We start from the raw sequence: 22,298 nt of genomic DNA on the forward strand, positions 1-22,298 counted from the left end.
GTCCATGCTCCTCGTCTAGTCTGGAAATTCCACCGAACCTTTCCCGATAAACCAAAACCCCCGGGGAGGACAAGCTTGGGAGGGGCCTTGAGGGGGGGTGCTGTCATGAGCGCTACTCCCGAGGAGCCAAGAATGGCCCAGCGTCCACGGAAGCAGGCTCATCATCCACACCCCCGGTTCCAGCAGACCCCTACAGGGGCCCTTTGGACCATGTCTGGCGCCTCTGGCGCCAGGCTCATAAGGAACCACAGTCCTGGCGCCATGGGCGCCGGGCACATATTCTTAAAGTGTGCAGTAGTGATTGGGTGGACTTACCTGTGGCAGACCATGCTGCATACTCACCTAGAACAATCCAAGCTGGGTGAAGTCCCAGCCACTGGCTGGGAGGGACCAATCCTCTGTTACAGGAGCTCTTTTCTTACCTGGGTGGGGCTGATGCTAATCCTCTGACAGTGGAACTCTTTTCTTACCTGGGTGAGGCTGGAGGAAGAATACGCACCAAAGCACTTCTCCACTATTTAAACCACGCCCGATAGAATTCACGTGCTTCGCGTTATTCTGCAACGGCAGCAGGACGCTCACCGAGTCGGCTCCTACATTCCAGGTCCAGACACACCCTCAGCTTCTCGAGCAGCAACCTGTGGATGAAGAAAAGGCACAGGAACATCTACTCACCAGAATTCAGCCACAAGAGTCCAGTCTCTGACAACCTGCAAATAAAGACATAAGGTTAGAAAACGGGCAACACGCTCGCAGCTGCGCTCGCTTACCTTATCCATCCGTGATCACACCGTGGTTCACCGCGGCCTTCGCTTCGGCAGCATCCAAGCACCTGGAAGACAAAAGACATTATTAGAGGTGCCCATTTTGAAGTGGCCACAATTCAGTAATACTTACGCGCTTCTTCACGCGCAGCACGGCAGCATCGCCCTCAGCATTTCGGCACCTGAAAGGAAGGAAAAGACATTATCAGAGGCACCCATTTGGAAACGGCCACAATTCAGTTATACTTACGTACCACCGCAGGCGGAACAGCATCGCCCACAGCATCTCGGCACCTGAAAGACAGAAAAGGACATTATAAAAGGGTGCTCCTTCAGAAGCGGCCTCAGATCTTCTATACTCACGGGCCTCTTCTTGCACAGCAGTGGTGGTGTCGCCAACAGCTCCTCGGCACCTGAAGGACTATTACAAGCCACAAAAGGACACTGAGCCTAAACACTGAAATCATCTAGTGACGTAACTGGATTCCACGCGCCCCTGCACCAGAAGCAGGATGAAGAGCTCGGCTTTACTAAACCAAAGGTGAGAGTTCGTGGAGACCAGTCGAGAACCAAGAAGTGGGAAAAGCAGAAGATTGGTGGGAGAACTTATCCAACCAGCTTGTAATTACCCCTTTTTCTTCCACCTGCAGAAAAGTCAATATTCGGAGGTCCTGCCCAGAGCGTCTTCCGAGTTCTACGCCTCATCATAGTCATAGAAGCAACTGTAGCAGTCCAGTTTGGGTCAGCGCCTCCGTGGGAATCAGGTGAGCGTTACACCTTCCTCTCTGCCCGTTTGTCTGTCCCGCCCTCGGATGTGATCCGAGTCTCTGTGTTGTTTCCTGACCAAGGCATCGACAGACCTTGCCCCTTTGTGCTATTTGCTATTTCTTCACTCAGATCACCCCAACAGTTTCATTCCCCTCGGGCACCATGCCCCTCTCGAGTCCCACTGAAGAAACTCCATGATCAAATCCCATTCTACAAGAAATCGTTGGTGATGCCCCTGAATGGAGTAAGTGACCCACTCCAGTGCCACAAAATTCCATACCTTACCCACCCATTCATGTTCATTGGGGGTTCCCTCTTTCTACACTTCTGTGCCACCACCATCATCAGAAACACATATGCCTTTCTTTGTGACTTTGTTGGTAACTCTTCCAGGACCCAAGATGTCCTCTTCCTGAGTGCCCCTCCATTGTACCCCAATGATCTCTTACATTGCTGTCAGGATCATTACACAATACGATTGAATGGATGGACATTCCCACAAGATGTGTGCCCATGTTCCCACCTCCCGGCATTCCCTCCAGCATTTATCCGGGACTGACTGATGCCATCTATGTAGCTTCTCGGGGGTGTGGTGCCATTGAACCAATATCTTTGTCAAAATCTTTTGTATTTGGATTGCCCTTGCTAGGTTCGGGATCTGTGCCCACAAACTAGACCATTGTTCTTCTTCTGTTGGATGTCCATTGTTGTTCTTCTAATGGATGTCCGCTATCGACTTCCAGCTCTTCACGTATGCCCTTTTTCCGGATTCCTCCCCCTTTGATAATGGCATAAATTGCCCCCACTATATGTTTGTCCTCTGTATCTGTTGTGACATTTCTCAAAGGGGGCGAGTTCCCTGGTAGCGGCTCTCCTAATCATGGGTTGTTGTCACCTGTGTCGTATTTGAAAATAGAGATATTGCTCCCCTTCTGTTAACTTAAAGTCCTGTTTACACTGATTGAAGGCTTTCAACTTCTGTCCATCAAACATGTCCCTCAGTTTTGTGCAGCCTCCCTCTTGCGGCCTAATAAATTACACGCAGTACCCGGTCCACTACTCGGAAAGTCATGTCTGGGTCAGTAATCGTTTGCAGCAAGCCATCAGCGAATGCTGCGTCTTTCTGACCCCCACAAAACCCTCCCCGAATGGGATCCCTTTTATTTCATCAGTGGTCCGAATGGTTGTTCCAAATGGATTGCATAAAGCAGCGGGGAAAGGGGGCACCCCTGCCATGTACCTCTCGAGACTGAGATGCACTCAGAGAGCTGGCCATTAATTGCCAGTTGTAATCTGTGCCAGTGATAATTCGCCTTTATCATTGCTAGGAATTTGGCCCTGAATCCCATTTTTTCCACAATTTTTTCAGCATCTAGGGTTCTAGAGTTAGCGCTGGGATCCCCAAATTATTAACCTTGTCAATGACATGACTGACCCTTTCAGTGTTATTGCTTGTCTGTCTACTTCTGATGAATCCAGATTGGTCCGGGTCGACAAGCTCCGGGAGGAGCCGGTCGATTCGGTTCACCAGAATGTTCATATAAATCTTTGCATCGATTTTAATAAGTGTGATCGGCCTATAGGATCTGCATTGGGTACTATCTTTCCCCGGTTTCGGCAAGAACACTACTTTGGCTTCTTCCATGGAAGGTGTGATTTCCTCTGTTCGCCCCAAATGAATTAAAGAGCAGGACCAGATATGGAGTACGAATTTCCCTGTAGGTTTTGTAGAAGTCCATCCGGTCCTGGCACCTTCCACATTGGTAGACTAATTATGGCCACCCTTACTGCTTCTACTGTCATATCACTGTCCATTTCCTCCTGATCCCGAATGGTGACCTATTTTTAATGGGCATGTTTCGAGGTATTCTTTTTGCATCTGTTCTGAATCCATTTTATACAGAGTGGAGTAATATTTTGTGAATGCCCTCATAATTTCTGGAAGAGCTGAGCTTTCCCTGCCCCCCTCTACTTTAATTTTCAGTATTGTTCTTGACGTCTTTCTTCCTCAGTGCCCTCGCCAATAGGTGATCCGCCTTGTTGGCTTTAATATAATATTTCTATTTAAGGTAGATCAGCAATCGTTCAGCCACTTTCGTTTGTAGGACCTCGAGATGACCCTTTATCAGCCGGTACTCCCTTCTGATAACCCTTCCGGCACCTTCTGCCATGCAGGCCATTATTTTTTTCATTTTTCCTTCAAGCTCCGTTTCCAATTGTCCCAATTGTCTATCCCTCTGCAATTTCAAAGCTATAAGCGTCCCCCTCAAAGTGCCTTTAAAGGCATCCCATAACACTTGTTGGCTCGTCTCACCTGAGCTGTTATTGCTAAAGAAAGCTAGTATTCTATCTTTTACTTCTGCCCTTAGGATCTCATATTTAAGAATATGCGAAGGATATCGCCATCGGCACAGCCCAGGTGTGCCTTCCCCAATATTTATGGAAAATTTAACGGGAGCATGGTCAGCCAGGGCAATAGCACCCACCTCCATTTCCTTTACCTCTCCCAATAAGGCCCTTGACACCCATGTATAATCAATCCTTGAGAAGGTTCTATGCACGTATGACTAGAATGTGTACCCTTTCTCGTTCCCACACTTTTCTCTCCAACCATCTACCAGTGACATAAGTGTCATTTTTTCTATTAGCTCTTTCGAGGGCTTGCACTGGTTATGGAAGACCCTCGCACTTTCAAGCCATGTTGAAATCCCCCACAGAATTATATCACCTTTCGCAAAGACCTCCAGCTTTCATAGTATTAGTCTTAGGAACCTGTCCTGCCTCACATTGGGTGCATACATTTAGATTTTTGATTTGATAGGTTATTTATAATGCGCTTAATACCCAGAGGTTTCTAAGTGTGGACCCGGGGATCGAACCTGTGTTGCTCCATGCCGTCTTGCTTTCAAGGCGAGCATGTTGCCACTGAGCTATCCTCCCGAGACAAGCTGCCAGGGTGTAGGCCCCCCCCCGCCTCCCTTGAAAGGTCAGAGTTAAATAATGACCGGAGTCTTTCCCCATGGTTGTGATGTGAAAGCCCATGTTAGCTCGCATGGAAATCAATACCCGCCCCTGCCTCTTGCCCGCTGCGTTGGCCTGGAATGTTTGCTGGTACCCGCTTATTCTCACTTTGTGTTTGTCTTGTTTGCGGATATGTGTTTCCTGGAGGGCTAGTATTCCTGGTCCCTCCCGCCCCAGAAAATTTTCAAGTTTTTTCCTTTTCACCGGGGAGTTTATCCTCCTAATGTTCAGGGAGATGATCTTAAAGGTGTCTCTTCTAGCCATGGGTATGGTATGACATACTACTTGCTGCTGCGTAGTACAGGTGTTGGTTGGAACTGCCCCTCCCTCTCCCTGTCTTTCCTCCCATGCCCCCACCCCCTCCCTTCTCCTTTCACCCCCCCCTCTCTCACTGGGTGGGCTCAACCAGCCTCGAGCACCCCCCCGCCCCCCTCCTGACTTCCCATCTCGGGAGTTGAGCCCCTGCACCTTCCCAGCAGATTCTTGTGCGGGTCCCCCCAGACCCATGAGTGATTCCAGTTTAGTCTAGATCCCCCAAACCCTCCCCCGGTACCTCCTTTGTAACCTCCTTCCCCAGGCAGCATTTGATCTTCTGTTCAATCTGCTCATAGTCTCTGCCATGTTGCTCTTGTCCCCCTCTAACCCTTTCTTAGGGGGGTTTAGTTGGGCCACTCAGTGCCCGTTTTTTCCTTGGTTTTTTCATTGTGTATTTGGTCCATTTCTACAGCTTGCTTTTGACAAGATCCCTTGCTGGCTTTTGGGAAATCCCGTCGACCTCCTCCTATTCAATGTCCAGGATTCTCATCCCTTCCTCAAAAGTGGTAATCAGCGTTGAAGAACCTCCCAATCAAACAAAACTCTAAAGGGAAAGGTGCATCTGTAGCAGATCTCCCTCTTCCTCAAGGCTCTGACCACCAGACCCATCATTTGCCTTTTAGCTAAGGTGGTCTGAGCAAGGTCTTAGTAGAGCTGCAAGTCAGACCCATTGTACGTAATCCACCCAGATTTCCTTGACGCTGCCAGCACTCTCTCCCTTTGCTCGTAGGTATGTGGGGCGACCAACACATATTCATGTCCACCTTGACATCCTGAAGGGCCATAGATAAGTCCTCTCTCATTTTGTCCATTTGCACGTGTATGGTGTTTGCTATTTTGTCCTCAAAGTCTTGAATGCACTATTTGAGAACCTCTTGAGTGACTACTTGCTTGATTCCAATCTTACCCTGTTGACCCTCCTCCATTGATGTATCCGGGTCCTGCTCGCCCTCCAGCTGGGTATCCCCATCTTTGTGCCACAATTTGTGGATGTTGCCCTCTTGGAACTTTTTTCACGGATTTGGGTGGCTTCTGGGATTCTTTTCCGCTGTTTTTCAAAGTCTTGCCTCTCGTTGGTCAAAGGGCTGTAATCTTCAGGTTTTGGTGTCAGTCGGTTCGTCCCCTCCAGTCGAGAGCGACAACCTCACCTCCTGTGCTTCCTGGTAGTTTCTTGAGGGGCTGCTTTTCGTTGGGGAAACCTCTCCTCCTTTTCCATCCCCAGCACTGGTGGGCCTTGGGGTTTTATTTGACCTCAATGGAAGCTTGAGATAATTCTTACTTGTTTTGTCACCTGTATCGAGGCTCTTTGTCCACTTTAGCTTCTCAGTCACTGTCTCTTCGCCCGGTCCCACTACAAGTGCCTCTTATCTTCAAATAGGGTACTGCTAATGTCTGGGGTGGCTGCCAGATTACTTGGTAGTCCTGTTGTATTATTTAATGCTAATGGCAGTTTTTTGTTTAGACCTCCGGGCCGGTCGCCAGGTCTGGGGGGGGCAGTTCTCCACTACTAGAAGGACTCTTCCCCCGCTGTTCTCTTTGGGCTGGGGGCCTTTCCGGCGGCTGTGTAACTAATGGTCCCCCATCAGGGCCTTCCCTGTATTGATTTCCTTCCTCCCGCAGCTTCCAGATCGCAGCCCCCTGTGGCTGCAAGGCTCGGATGAGCCGATGCCTTTCCTTGCATTGCCGGGGCGGGGGAGGGGGGACCAGTCCCTCAAGTTTTCCTATCCCCTGTTCCCTCCTCCAGCCCCCATGGCCACGCATACCTTCTTGCTGGATCCGGAGCCCGTCTCCGCTACTCTGTTGCAGGGATCTGTGTAACGTCCCCCTCCTTCTTTATGGCTCTCCGGAGCTTTGCTGCTGCTCCCGATGGGGGCGGAGGGGTGAGTGACACATTTCCCCTTCCCAGGAGGGAATCCGCTTCCTCTCCTGCAAGCCTTTTGGGTGAGCTGCTGCCAAGGGGCTGCCAATACCCCACGGGCTTTCTCCGCTATGCAATGGGCTGCCTACTCTGTTGTGTCGGCTCAGTGCCCCAGGGGTGTTGGGATTACAAATAGGTTTTGGGCAGAGGATCCCTCCTTTGCAACCTGTTCCCTCACCTGAGGAGGAGTATATTTACTTTATTTAGCTGTTTTAGGCCGCGGGGGGTCGGGGGGGGATTTCAGCTTCACGCAGCTTTCCCTACGGCAGGCATCTTGGAATCCCCCCAATAATGTTTTTAAGAGTCTTTGGCACAAGAGTGCTGGCCAAGCTACAAAAGTGTATGACCTGTTGGCAGGCGTGAGGTTGAGCTCCACTGGGTCTGACGTGGGGAAGGAGCCGTTGCAAGTTGAACTGACAAGCCCCCGGGAGCACAGATGGAAATCACTAAAATAAAAGATTCTGGGAAAGAGCACAAAGAAAATGAAACCCTATGAGGAAGGCAACTGCTCCTGTCCGGCTAGAGGACTGGGCTTGTGGAGTGGAGTGATGATCCACTGCCTTGCCTGTGCACACCTTCTCATTTAAAAAGGGGAAGCATGCTTGTGGTACAAATATCTCTTGTCCCGACCCCCAAATGGGGCCAGTCCATACAGTATGGAGGAAAGGAGACTTTCCTTTTTGGACTTTCGGCTAATGAAGCCAGACCAACACGATTCAGTGGTATGAAGTGGTCCTAAGTGGACACACATGAGCTTAACAAAATGGGTTAAATAATATGTCAGTTATTTATTATTCTTTTTTATTGTGTTAACTGAATTAACAGTTTTTACAAAAGAAAATCCTATTTCCTCAAAAACTTTTGTGTGTTTTCACATTTTGTTTCTTCAAGTTGCTTGTCGAAGGGCTAAGTCCTTTAAGGTTTTTCTGGTCATTGACAGATAGCGTCCAAGTTCAAACTATGCAGAAGGTTTACAACAGCGATAACTGGTCTTCGACTTAGCGCATTCATCAAGAAAGACCACCAATAGTCCTTGTCCAGTCTTGAAAATTCAGAATAGAGGTGACCTAGGTGGGTTTCCCTGTGGCCAGTGGTACCCGGGCAATGGAGAATCAAGTGTTTTAGGCTCTCCTTTGAGTCCTGGTTCTGACAAAAACGGCAAGAGTCAGTCACAGATTTGCCTTGAGTTCTCAAGACCTCATTTGTTTTTAAAATGTTCAGTCTTGCTCTCAAGAAAGTCGAACGAAAGATCTTTCGGAAACTTCAATAAATAGCTGATAGGCTCATTTATTTTTTGGGGAAAAAGCGGTAGATGGGTCGCAGATTTGTAATTCAGAGCTTTCAGCTGTGTGTCGCACCAGTCAAATTCTTTCAATTTTTTTTGCCGTCTTTGTTGGATTAACCAAAAGCTCATCCTCTGAACTTCCTATTGTTTTTAGGAGAGTTTGGTTTTTATGCATCCAGGTTGTTAGCATTTTGTTTGAGCCTTTCTTGATTTCTTCTTGGATCCGTGTGTAGATTTTCTCCTTAGATGATCTCACTTCCCTGTAGAACATCAAGCTGTTAAGGGATCCTGAGCCTTCGAGTGAGATAAGGGCGAGTTCTCTTCTTATAAGAGTTATTGACGTAGAGATAGGCAGTCGGAGGACTTTTTTCCAGAGGAAGCCTTCCAGTTTGGGCCAAATTGAGTCTGGAATACTTGGCATGGCTGCCACACCGTAGGTAAGCGCTGGAACCACTTTCATCCTGTAAATGTTGATTGCCGCCTTGACTGAGAAGCGACCACATTTTTTGTCCATGATAATCAGTTGATTAGTCAAGGTTTTGTTTTTATGGATCAAGAGGTCTAGCATTGGTTGCTCATTCATCTTATTGCTGAACATGGTGCCCAGGTATCTGAAAGATTCCACCTCCTTGAGGCGGACGTTGTTGAAGAACCATGCCTCTGATGCTTTTCGTTTGGCCGCTTTTATCAGGCGCATCACTTTAGTTTTCAGGGTGTTGCTTTCCAGATCATTGGTTTTCAGATATTCATTCAAATTGTCCAGTTTTCGCTGGAGCCCTATCTTCGTTTAGTCAATTAGAATTATATCATCTGCGTAAAGCAGCCTACTGATCTTTTCAGAGCCCAGAGAAGGGGGAAAAGATTTTAGATTTCTTTCGGCATGTTGGTAATCGTCAGTGTAGGCGTTGTAAAGTGCTGGTGCCAAGGGACATCCTTGCTTTACCCCGCAGTTTGTACCAATTGGTGAGGAGAGTAGACCTGTATCATTGAGTCGGACTCTCATAGATGTTTCGGAGTAAAGTTCTTGTATAGGATCCAACAAGGCGGGCGGACAGTTCCAGTTGGTAAGTTTTGTCCATAGATTCTCTCTGTTTACTTTGTCGAATGCTTTGGACAAGTCGATAAAAGCCAGGTACAGGGCCCCTTCCTGGACTCTGGCCTTGAGAATGTTGATAGTAAATATGTTTGCTATGGTGCTAAGGTTTTTCCTAAAGCCAGTTTGGAAAGTGTCCCACCCTTCTAAAGAGGACACCCAGATCTTGAAGCTGTCAAATAGGAAGGATCCGAAGAGTTTTCCGATGCAGTCGAGGAGTGCGATGGGGCGATTGTTCGGGTCGCATCTGTCTCCTGATTTGTAAATAGGCACAACGTTTGCTGTCTTCCAGGACGTCGGAATAGATCTAGTTGCCATGCACGATTCAAAGATTTCCGCTATCGGGATAGACAAGCATGCCAGATTGGATTTTAAGTCCATGTTTGTCAGGTGCTCGTGAGGATTTTAGTTTCTTAATTTTGGATTCAATGCAAGTTGGGTCAAGTTCGATGTCCCAATGGGTACTTCGATGTTTCAAAGATTCTATCCCCTTCTCGGGTAGGCTGAAGAGAGCTGAAAAGTGGGCAATCCAGCTTCCTCTGGGACGCTGGATGATAAAGCGTCCTCACTTGATGAGCTCTTTGAAGTAATCAATGACCAGAATGCCTTTGTTTGCTTGCCACTAAGTACTCGCAGCATTTGCTCGGAATCGTCTTGATAAAGCTGGAGTTTGAAGCCTTTTAACCAGTTCTTATAAACATTGGTAGCGGTCCGAGCTGCTTCTCTATTAATAGTCGAAGGAAAACGTCTAGCCTTTCTTGTGGCTCGTCTCATTATCAGCCTTTTTTCTCTAAGTATCAAATTGTTATAGTGGTGGGTCTTCACTTTGCTTCGGCTACCAGTTTTTTGAATCTGGTATGGCTGTAGTAGGGGACAGTAGTCCGTGCGGCTACCTGCCTCTCTTAAAATGTCCAGTGCTTTTGCTTGACAATAATTTGTGGTTAGTGTCGTAATGGCTGAGCCTTTCTACCTCAAACGTGTGGAGTTGGCGTGGGTCTCAATGTTGGCCGTTCTCAGGGCACACGAGCTCTCATGGACATGTAGGCGGAAAGCTGTCCACGTCATTTTCAAAAGGTTGTGGTCGCTGTTGCGTGTTCTGATAACCTCAAAGCCTGTGACCTGCATCCGAAGGTTTCTGGAGAGATAGACATAGTCTAGGATAGCGTGTCTTCCTGCTAACTCCCAAGTTGGGAGGACCGGGTGGGATGCTTTGCCCAAGAAGTGGGCGTTGTGAAGATCGAAAGTGTCCACCAAGTTCGCCCATTTCTTTCTTCTTTGTAGGGAGTTTTCTGGCAATGTTAAGATGTTGGCTTTTATTTGTGACTTTGACTCTTTTTTGCATGATCTTGACATTTAAATCACCACAGATGATTATACTGTCGATTGAGTCGTTTGATAGAGCATCTTTCAGAATGTTTTCGATGTTTGATAAGAAGTGCTCCGTTGCACATTCTTTAGGGTTCCAATACAAGTTTAATAGTAAGTAAATAGTTTTCTTTTGTTTACTTGATCCTTGTTGGCTGGCGCCTCGTTGAATCAGCGCTGCCAAGATGTGCGGCTCCTCCTTTATAACTTTAAGAAACTGGAGGCTGGATCCGATGCGCAGAGCAGTCAGTAATCCGGCCCTTGGTCGACCTGTGGCTGTAAGATGGTTACATAGCCCTCTATCGTTGGTTTGTTTTGGATCCATGTTTCTTGGAGACACCAAATGTCATATGATCCCAAGTTTACATCTGAGGAGTTTGTCAGGTGGGTGAAGCCTTGTGTACTCCAGGAACCCAAGGTTAGGCCGGTAATGGATTCCATGTTTGATGACTGACCAGAGGAATTCTTGTTTATCTGTCTTATGTTTGATTGCTAGTATCTTTGTTTTGTTGACAGGGCTTTGGGCAGCCAGGCCCAATGGTTTGGATCTTCTTTGAGACTAATTTGGTTCCGGTCACCAAATGACTTCTCTTTTCCTTTAGTTGAGATGTCTTGTTCGATGGTAATGTTCCAGTTTTCCTGGGGACCTGACGGGACTCTTTCCATTTCTAGAGAGCTTGGACGATGGCCCTCGTTCTGTTTCCGCAGAGCGGACCTTGGGTTACGGCTGTTTGAAGATGACGAAACACGCTCATACAAGTGAGGGGACCCGTTGGTCGTTCGTCTTTCTGGCTCTCGAGCGTCTTTCCAAACGATCTGTTGAATGCTCTTTGTGATTGTGACCTTCATTGATCGTGTAATCTATGAGATCGTATCCTAAAGCTCTTAATTTATTTTTTGCCTTGGTTAAGAGAGACTTTATTGTTTCAGACTGTATGTGTAAGTAAACACTGTCAACTCGCTTTTTGTCTTGAAACCCCACAATCGCAAGATCTTCTGTTGATAGATTTTTTAATGTTGGAACCAAGTGCAAGTTTTTAGAATGGTTTTCCTATTGAGAATGAAAGAGGAATCTTCTTTCCAGATCCTTTTCAGGATGAAAGAGCGGGTCTTAGTAGACCTAGCAGAACGCTTATGAGTTCTCTTTTTGCTCAGCGTTCTTTGCTTTTTTCTCTGTGTGTTGTCGCGTGCTTTGAATTTCGGGGCCCTCTGGAATTTGAAGTTCGTGGTTTTCTTGGTGTAAACGAGGGTCTGGCTGCATGATCTGATTTTGGTTGCCTTTTTGTGCTCCCATTTCTTGAAGTTGAACGCTCATCCCTATGGCGACTTCTATGGACTCTAGAGCGCCAATGAGTTGAATTTTCTGTCGGCCGTTCGTATTTTGGTTTTTGAGAATCACCTCTCATTGATAGTTTCTTGTTAGATGAACGGGGCCTGGACCTAGCCCGCACAGGAGACTTTTCCGTTTTCTTGGCCGGTGGGTATTGAAACATTCTAGTGCCTTTATTTTTTGCCAGGAGATTGTTTCTTCTCCTCCAGTGTTAAAAAGATTGGACTTGTTTGCTCCAGAGAGAGCATTTTTTTCTTGTTTTTGGTCAATGTCCTCGGTACTTGGCGCAGGAGATTTACTATTTACGTTTCTTTTCCTTTTTTGTGGTGGCTTCCGATCGACCTCGTCCCAGTCCTCCCAGGTTTCTGTCTCATTAAAGGCCGCCTCCATCAAGTCACTTTCCGTGATTGACAAGGTGATATCGTCTGTATCCTGCTTTCCTTTGGTGTAAGTACGTAAAATCTTTGGTTGAGGAAGAAGAGTAGGATCATTAGGTTTGGGCTCAAAAGGTAGGCAGGATTGTTTTAATGAAGATGCCAGACTGTCGTCATCAATTTTGAGTCTGGCTGAGGGCCTGCTCCTCGTCGCCTTGGAGTGCCCACTCAGTTTAGCACCGTCTTTTTGGATGGATTGGTCAGAGGACCAGATTGCACATTCATTTTTCAGTTGAGGTTTGGTTACAGTTATCAGATTGATTTTCTTCAGGTTAGTTGGAGACGACCGCAAAGGCTTAGTGTTCAAAGATTTGTTTTTTTCTTTTGATTTCAGTGTAGTCGAGCTTGCAGGAGGAACTTCAGCTTTTGTCGCTACCTTCCGGCCAGATGGTTCGCTTATTGCTTGAGTGGTAATGGCTATCGTGGCTTCCTTTGCCGAGTTTCCTGTAAATTGGAAGGTTTTGATGATTGGCTCGTCCGTTTGAGTGGGTTTCGAAAACTTTGTGCCAACGGCAGGATGTCCAGGTTGCAGAGAAACTTCTCCCGTAGGAGGTTTATTGATTTCATTTGCTGTAATGTAGCCTTTGATGAAGGAAAGTCACGTTTGCATGTGGGCCAATAAAGTTACTTGGTCTTTTGCTGAGTCGTTGAGCGCTTCATACAGCTTGGTGAAAGGAGCTAGTGCTATAGTCAGGGATGACATGATGGCAAAGAGGTCTGTTTTTCTTTTTGGAGATTTAGTGGGTGAGCCAGGAGCAGCTCTAGAGTCGGGCATAGAGTTAGGATCATATCTTTCCGGCGAGGGTTGACGTAAATTATTGAGCCTCTCACTTGCAGAGTTCTCTTGGGTGGAACTACAAGGAGCAGCGTCTCTTTTCCTCACTTCCTGGTCGGTCGAATTTATTAAGTCTTTGCTCAGGAGTTCGGTCCGGCATTGACTCTTCATTGGAATTACAGAACCTCTTAGCACAGGATCCTCGACTGTCTTACTTGTGACAGGGACGCAGTTAATTGGTTCCAAGGCCTGGCCTCTCCACTTTGAGGTGCCATCTTTTCAGGAACGCATGTTTGCGCAGAGAGTCTTTATTGCTTTCGTGGTTCAGGTCTTGATGAGTTCCTTCCAAGAGTTCGGCGATAACTCAGCTTTGTCTTCCTCCTGCAGGTATTTTTTTTCTGTCGCAAAGAAGTCGACTATGGATCCTGTTGTTGGTGTTTTTTGAGCCTTGCAAGGGCGTGATGGTGTTTTCTTTCATCAGTGGTTTTTTACTCAGCTGCTGCTTAGTAAACTTGGGAAAAGACGTCATACATTGTTGTGACTGGCACTTAATGTTGGTTGCTACCATAGGATTCAGGCGACTTGTGGATACTGTTTCAGTCGGCGTGGAGTGTGGCTCAGAGAAATTGAGTCTTTGGGGGATGGTTGGAGGTTTTGTGGCGTCCCCCGATACATCCAGGTCTTCTTCAGAGTACTCAATTGTAGAGTACGAGCAGTCCTCAGTGCTCTTGCCAATAGCCCTGTTTTCTGGGGGACTTTGTTAGTTATAATTGTTTTGGCTAAACTATTGAGGTTTTAATGTGAAGAATCAGCATTGTAAAATATATAAAGTCTCACAGTTTGTTACAAATAGTGTTATTTCTAGGAAAGTGCAATCAGGCTCGGTTTCTTGAATACTGTGGGATTTCCATATTGATACAATTACAATGAGGATGGAACAAATGGATTTTAGAGAAAAGGGAAATAAAACAATGATCATTTAAAGTGAATGCGCAATTACATCAAGTTTAAATGACTATCTCAAAGAATATTACAAAAATATAGTCACACAATAGGAAAGGACATATTTAAAGCACAATAGAGGGAAATGTCCAATGCTACTCAAGAGCCTCCATTAATGTATATCATGCTTTGTAATGCAAATAGTGTTCTTACTTAACGTGCACATGGGTGAGGAAAAATTGAGAAATGTTGGCTTCTTACCCCAGTTGTAGTTAAAAAGTCTGAAAAGTTCTTTGATAATGCAGATACTTCCTTACACATTGCGTCATTCAACCTGATCAAAAGGCAAGAAAAACAGCATTAGATGGCTCCTACAAACAATATTGAGGTTTACAAATACCTCAATACAAGCACAATGGCCACCAGACCAGATCAGGGATGTTTGACCGAAGTCAAAAAGTTTGTGGCGGAATGGTCTGTAGTCGATTCCACTGCAAATATGTTTGACCTTTGGTGAAACAACCCAAATCCCTGTGCCACAAGTAGACTCATACTAATCCCCCCTCCCCTACTTACCTTCTCGCCGGTGCTTCTTCTACAGCGCTACAGCGTCAGTTCCGTCCCTCTAACGTGGGTCGGAGCTGACCCTGCAGGCACCCTTTTTCCCCACTTCCCTGCAGCCCCCAAAGCCCATAATACTGAATATGGGGAGCGGTGGATACCCCTGCAGCCCCCATCCTCATTTCGGTATTTTGAGCTTCGAACAAATGGTGCTCCCCGAATACGGACATTTTGATTCGAGCAAATTGGGTATTACCCACCAGAGAGTTTTAATTAAGATAGCTATGATCTAAATAAAGCAGGGATCTGCAATCTTTGGCTATTCAGATGTTTTGGACTACAACTCCCATCAGGCTTAGCTGGTATAGTCAATAGCAGGGGAATGATAAGAGTTGTAGTCCAAAACATCTGGAGTTCTCCAGATTGCAGAGCCCTGACCTAAAGAAATTATGGAAAATAAGTACAATATACTCTTCCTCTGTGATACAAGGTACACAGAAAAATAATCATTTTGTGTTATCGATCTTTAAAGCTTTGATGAAGAGAATTGGTATACACTTTGCTTAGTGCCTCCAATTTAATGTGATTTAGTAAAGCATATTCTTGGAATATGTGAGGCGTGCTACAGATCGGATGCTCCAAGACCCACTATTGTCACTCAATGTGGGAATGCCCAATGCACGGTTACTCATGTGGCACTATATTTGTTTGGACTACAACTCCCATTATCCTTCATCATTAACTTTGTTGCAGTGGAGAATTGTGACTCTGGTTTCAAACCAGACACTACTTTACACCACGCTACTTGTGCAAAAGAGTCTTTCCCACGCTTAAAAATACAAGATGACTGGCAACGGGATCTAGGTAGGGTGTTGACGATTTCTGAATGTCAAAGAATTTCCTTACATCCCAAAAAAGGGACCCACACTGCCGATTTTAGTTTATCCAATACAACATACTACACAGAATGTACATATTCTCACGGCTATGACACACATTAGACCCTTCCAAGCAAGATTGCTGCCCTAAATGCCTGTACAGTGAAGCAACATGAAACATGTGATCTGGGGTCATGTACACAGTTACAGATCTAATGCAATAGTATTGTAAATATTCTAGAACAGGCCACAAACAAGATATCCCCTGAGATATGTGTTTATTAGATATTTCTCCCGGCTTTTAAAACGATAAAATAAAGTGCAAGTGTATCACTTTTGATCTTCTCTAATCGTAAAGAGCAATAGAACTCAAAAGGATAGCACCTCAGTCCCCAAATATGGGCAGCTGGTGAAAGGAAATGACTGTCTCTGTGTCTCAGCCCCATTCGATCATGGCGTGCTATGTCAACCCATAATGGGGCCGGAGATCGGAGGCCGCTCTATAGAATGGGGTAGGATTCTATCCCAGTACTTAATCTCCCTTGTTACATACCCCCCCATGAAAGTGCATAAAAGTCAATGTCCTATGTGTTTCAAGTGAACTGCAAATGATTGCGCTTCATCTTAACCCCTGTATATGATTCAACAGATCTGTACATGACTTTCTAGGTCTTATGTGGATCGTTCATGGACAGGCATGTAGTACCTTTGATGTTCCTTTTTTCCTTGTTAAAGCTAATGTACTCTGATACTCAATGTGGATTGGTTTAATAAAATTCCCCCGAGCCATGAGCAAATATTCAGTTCTGTATCTCTTCTTATTAATAGGTGGTGTGCTATGTATATTGGGTAGTTCTATGTACCTGCACTTGTGTGTAAATCTTTCAATAAAAGATATTTTTAAAAATCATTGACTGTGCTGGCAAGGGATCATGGGAGCTGAAGTCCAAATCCTGCGGAGGGCCACATGAAAAGTAACTACGATTTCTACAACACTACAGTAGACAAGTAAGTCAACAGATATGTAGATAGTGCACTGGTTCTTGCCAAATGACTGCGAGCAATGGTGTAGAAAAACTCCAAAGGTCCCTTGGCATCATACTGGTGTTTTGACTTTCAGGTGGGCAAAACAGAGCAGAAGTCTTTCAGAGAATTACACTTTACCAAAGGGTAGGGAGCGGGAGGAGAGGATTCCAGGATTAAAATATATTCAGGGGCATTTATCTCTCGTACAATATGCTTCCTTAGAGGCAATTACAGTCTTACTGGAATAATGTGTAATAACTCATTTTAAAGCCAATTGTTTGCTCCTCTTGAATGAGAGCCCCCACCCCAACCAGTCCCTGCCCCTAGACATGGGCAGGCTCCTGTACTGTAGACTGTCATTTGGACATACCTTTGTTTCGATAGTCGCACCTCCCAGCTCATCAACACATATCACCACTTTTGTGGTCCCAAAATATCTGTGATAAACGCTTGTTATAGCTGTATGAGACACTGTTTGTCATTTTGTCATTTAACTGGGGTCAAAACGCTTGCACACCCTGTCCACAATGAACACAGGATCCCCATTCAGAGGCACGTAAACATGCTGACAAGAGTTGCAGCCAAAGCATTGGTGGACAAAAAGAAGCAACAAGTCAAAGTGCTGCCCACACTCCTACCACCCAATGACCAAATCTCATATTATTTCAGGCATTTCACAAAGGCACCAGTTTAATGCTGATGACATAACTGTCCAGCCTGAAACAGCTCATTGGCCAAAATAAAACATCATAATATGATGGTGCACATTAGTAATGTCAAGTTTGATTCTGAGAAAGAGCATAGCAAGATTTGCAATGTTTTACTTTGCCTGCTTGCAAATATGTGGAACTATGGGGTTCAAAATCTTCTGTTCTAAAACAGTTACACATCAATTATGTTTTCCGCTGATTATGTATTTTCAGTCTGATCATTAAATTGATTAAACTAATCATGTCATCAACAAACATCGATGACGGAAAACGGCTAGTCCACAGGTGGAGCAAGGCGCTCCTTATTCGCTTACAGCGAAACCAATGCATATAATCAGCATTTAGCCCACTGCAACCATAATGATAGTACCTGAAGAGTGATCAATTCCTTATCTCAGTGCAGTTACGCAGATTCCTTCGATACTCCATGTGTTGTTTGGGCACCAGTGTGATATCGGCTCTAGAGACTATTGATAGGGCTACATAGACACCCAACAAGTCAAGATTCCAAAATATTTACCCAGTTTATTCATATTCCCACAGATGTCCGAAGATATCATAGGATCTCATGTGGTGAGTGAGTTTCAGTTTGATACCATATTCTCATCCAGAACATAGGTTTAAAGCTTATGAAATCAACTATGTAATCCAAGCTTCATTCTTGGTGGAGCAAACAAGTTGAGTTGCTCTTTACATCCCCCAAAATATTCCGCAGGATGCTATTTTCTTTAGCCAGACTCGATTGAATAGAGGATAGGCTCCTCACTTCTGCGCTGTAAGTACTTGACACAACAGGCTTGGCCCAATAAATATCAAGTGTTGGCTTAATGGTTAACACACCCATCTCGAGACCAAATCTATATAACGTGCTACAACCCTGGGGAAATGTCTTCGTTGCCTCCTATTAAAGGTCACCCCTAGATAAGTGCATTTTTCCAACCAGCCAAGTTTGGGTCTGGCTGCGAAAAATGGGGGAGGAGGGTAGATTTGTGGTCTGCCTGCCGACGCACATAACTTTAGATTCCTTTGTGTTCCCTAACAGATTGCTGCTGTCCATGTATTTAATGTAGGCGTGAACAAGCTTCTGTAATGCTGGCGGGGTACCTGTCGCAAAACAGCACAGTAATATTGCTCCCTCCAACACTAGGTGTATCCTATGTGGCTTTATTTAGTTCTTTCGTCAAATTGCAGACATAGAGGTTGAACAATAAAGGGGCCAGGACGCACCCTTGCCTGGCCCTGCATAAAATGTCCAATTATGGAGATAGTTTTCCTTCATTGTCCAACGTCACTGCTGCTTTCAGGCCTGTATGTAGGGAAATCAGCATTTTTAAAATAGGTGTTAGCAAGTCCATGGAATGTAGTAGGTTCCACAGCTTTCTGCGATTTACCCTGTCAAAAGAGTGATTAAAGTCCATAAACCCCAGATAGACTGGACAGCCGTAACCTTTAGTATACTGGTCTATGATCAAACTAAAATTTAGGACTTGCTCCACTGTACCGACCCCTGCCCTGGAACCATATTGCTCCTTGGACAGTATACAATTTTCTTTTGCCCAGTTTGCTATGCAGAGACAAATCGCCCTGCCTAGCCATTTTGCAGTGGCATCGATCAGGGATATTGGCCGGTAACACCTTGGATCAAATATATCTCCTTTTTAAAAAAATTGGAATTATTATAGATTCCTTCCAGCCATCTGGCAATGTGCTTCTAGGCAAGAGTGTGTTAAAGATTTTAGTAAATACGGGAACCCATATTTGATGTTCGTTCCTGAATATATCGGCCACCACCTGGTCGGGACCAAGAGCCTTTCCAGGAGGGATACAAAACAAAGCTTCCTTTATTTTGTCGACCCAGAACTCATGGAATGTTTGAGTGTTTATAACATAAGATGGATATAAACAGCTTTCTGTTTCAACAACAATTTTATCTCCCCTGCGACCAAACAACCCAGAAAAGTGGTTGTTACAGGCAAAGGTAGTAGGGAACTCGTTCGATTTGCCTCTAGGGTGGCAGGTACCAAATGACACTATTTTTCAAAAATCACTTTTATTTGATTTTTTGGCTTCCTCTTCCAGTTCCATTATTTCGGTTCAGACCCTTTGCTATTCCCAAGAGCGTGGACTTCAAACGTCTACAGTCTTTGTTATACCATACAGACTTTGGGTTTTTTGATTGCTTGGCTGATGCACAGTGGCCGTATTAAGTCAGCAGATGTTAATAATACTATTGTAAATATGTAGATACGCTGAATCTGTCTTGCAAATGGAGCAACAAAGCTCAATAAAAGGAAGACAGGAGCGCATGTGCGAGCCACGCATGAGGAAGTAAAAGAGCTCGCTCTCACTGGCCGCGGAAATCATCCTCATTTTTCCTGATCCCCTGCGTTTGCTTCAACGGAGGAAGGAAACGCTACAGTGCCGAAATACCCTAGCAACTGGCAGCTCCAATCCTGACTGAAATCGGGGCACGAAACTGAGAATCGGGCTGACGACCCATCAGGGGAGCGTACGACGCCATCTTGGCACCGCACTGAAAACTGCAGACACCCTGCCTGCCTATATGCCCCAGGCGCCTTCATATCCGGAGAACGAGACCCAGGTGCCACGGACCGGGGAGGCAACCGGTGAGGGATTAGCTCATGGGAGGCAGAGACACCGGCACACAACGCCCGTGGCGGCCCCAAGAGCCGTCTATGATCTCTCCTCCCGTCCACACAGGATCCGGGACCGGAAGTGCCCTCCAGAGCCCACACGACACCGGGTACACCTGTCTGCAATCAAGGGAGGCCCACCGCTGGCCCAAGGCACAGCGCAACGCCAGACCAGAGGTGAGGCACCCTGCACGCCAAGCCCACTCCCCCAGACACCCGCAACACCAAGGAGCCAGACAGTGCTCCCCAGCTGCTTGGTCACACAGCGGACTCCCAGGCCCCCAGAGTCCCGGGCCCCAAGCTCTGCTGGTCGGCGGGAGCCCCCATAATTAAGACTCCTGCACAAAGCGCATTAAATAAAAGCAGGCAACAAGGGGGTGAATACCGGCACACAGACAAGGCTCCAGGAGCAAAACATATGCCCTGAGGGCCAGCTTTGCCGCCAGGCAAGGGGACACAACCATAACATTGGCCAGGGGAAGGGACCTGCACCCGCATGTTACTAAGGGGTGAGAGACATAAACACAGAGGACCTCTGCCCTGCCCTAGCACTGAGACATCCAGGAAGGGGACTAAAGGCCGACTGAGCGCTACACAACACATCCAGGTTTCAGGCACCTCTGCTGGAGCGTAAAGCCCACCACCCCTCCCAATAGGCAGACCTGGCTGCACAAGGAGAGGGAACAACCCCGGCTATCAAGGGGAAGAACCCAAAACAAGGCGCGGACTGTGGAAGGGGCTTGCTCCACCCCTCCCCCCCCTCAGCATAAGGAACAACGGGCCACCATAGCAGTCGGACCCCAGACGCAAAGACACTACCGAAAGCCAGTGAAGGGGGCCCCGCCTCTGGTACCAGCCCTCCTGAGAGGGCCCCCCCCTTCGTCCCTCCAACTAGGTGGAACGCCTGCAGACACCCAGCCAGTTTCACAAACTGCCCAGTGTAAACTTGTGCTCCACACTGGGCCGCGAAGGGGTCCGTGGGGCCCCCATGACACAAACCCAAGGAGCAGACGAAATGCATAGCCTCTCCCAGTCCGGAACCAGTGGAGCCATGGGCAAGGACAAAACCAAAAGGCAGACCCTCCAGAGCAAAATGGACCTCTTCACGATCAGAACCATGCAAGGACCCTCAACACGGAACTCGGAGAGTGGCGAAGCGACAGAGGAGGACCCCCATATTTCTCTCAGCGATGTCATGAAAGCTATCGGGGAATCGAGGACGTCCCTAGAGTGGAAAATAGGATACCTATCTACGAAAGTTTAATTCCTCTGCCAAGACCTTCGCAACCTAACCTCGAGAGTGGGAGAAACGGAACAGAGGATCTCGAGCACGGAGGGCAGGGTGAAGCAGATGGAGAAACAACTAGCTGCCATCACCCAAAAGGTGTCCCAACTCGAGAACAGAGCTGAAGACAGCGAGGGGCGAGCAAGGAGAGATAACATCTGGATTCTCGGGATCCCTGAAAAGGAGCAGGACTCAGTGTTGAGCTCTTTCTGGAGGACTGGCTTACTGAAGTATTCGCTCCTAAAAAACTCTGTGCCCACAGGGTCCCAACTGGATGCCCGGTCCCTGGCGCACCACCACAAACAATTATCGCCAAGCTAATGAACTTCCGCAACAGAGACGGTATTCTCCAGATGGCCCGAGCCACTGGCCCCATCACCTATAATGGCTATCGTATTGGCTTCTACCCATACTATCCCAGGGAGGTGTAGAAGGCCCGGCAATCGTTTGACTCAGTCAAGAAGAAATGACACTCCCTATCCATAAAATATGCTCTGTTCTTCCCAGCACTCAGTACCCACTTGTTCTACTCACCTAAAGAGGCCTGGGAATGGCTGGAGACCCAAATTCTGAACGGAACAGAACAGAAACGATCCCAGAGCAGACCTGTGACACGACAGCTGATAACAGAAAGCTCTCCACCGCAAACGGATCTACAGGACCTCGACCCACCCATGCTCCCACAAGGTGGAGAAAACAGTGCAAAGAATGGTTGATATCCGTCGCCATGAACCAACACAATGAAGGTACAGGGGAACTATGGGGAACACATAGCGGCGGCCGCCGAGCAACGACGAAGACACCCAAGCGGGGATAGCGCGAACACCTTATAACATTTAGCAATGTTTCGGTTTTGCTGTTTTGTGCCCTGTTGGCACACAGTTAGGGCTACAGGTGCTTCTGGTTGGGAGGATTGGGGTGCCATGGGACTGGCAGGAAACCACAAGAAGAGGTGACCTATATCGGGGAACGCCCCTGCGTTGGAGCCTTGGCAGCACTAACCAGATTGCACAATCCTACTTTGGCTCTGACAGCTCGTGCCGAAGCACCCACCTGTACATGCGGCCTAATGTCTATAAGGGGCTCTATTGACTGGGGAAGAGGGGTCAGGATGTTTATTGTTATTGTTTTTTTCTTGTTTGATTTGCATGCTCACACGGTCATGGTTCCGACT

The 22,298-nt window shown here is 46.7% G+C and overlaps 1 protein-coding gene across 1 annotated transcript in view; it reads right to left on the bottom strand.

Moving 5' to 3' along the window:
• FAM114A1 (family with sequence similarity 114 member A1) overlaps window positions 1–22,298 on the bottom strand; it is a 399,688-nt gene that overhangs the window by 55,515 nt on the left and 321,875 nt on the right. Inside the window, exon 12 of the mRNA XM_069631803.1 lies at window positions 14,272–14,344. Within this exon, the coding sequence (XP_069487904.1) occupies window positions 14,272–14,344 (73 nt within the window). The remainder of the gene's footprint in view (window positions 1–14,271; window positions 14,345–22,298) is intronic.

Source organism: Ambystoma mexicanum, chromosome 6q (genome assembly GCF_040938575.1).
Source record: "Ambystoma mexicanum isolate Mex_15411 chromosome 6q, UKY_AmexF1_1, whole genome shotgun sequence".
Classification (NCBI taxonomy): domain Eukaryota; kingdom Metazoa; phylum Chordata; class Amphibia; order Caudata; family Ambystomatidae; genus Ambystoma; species Ambystoma mexicanum.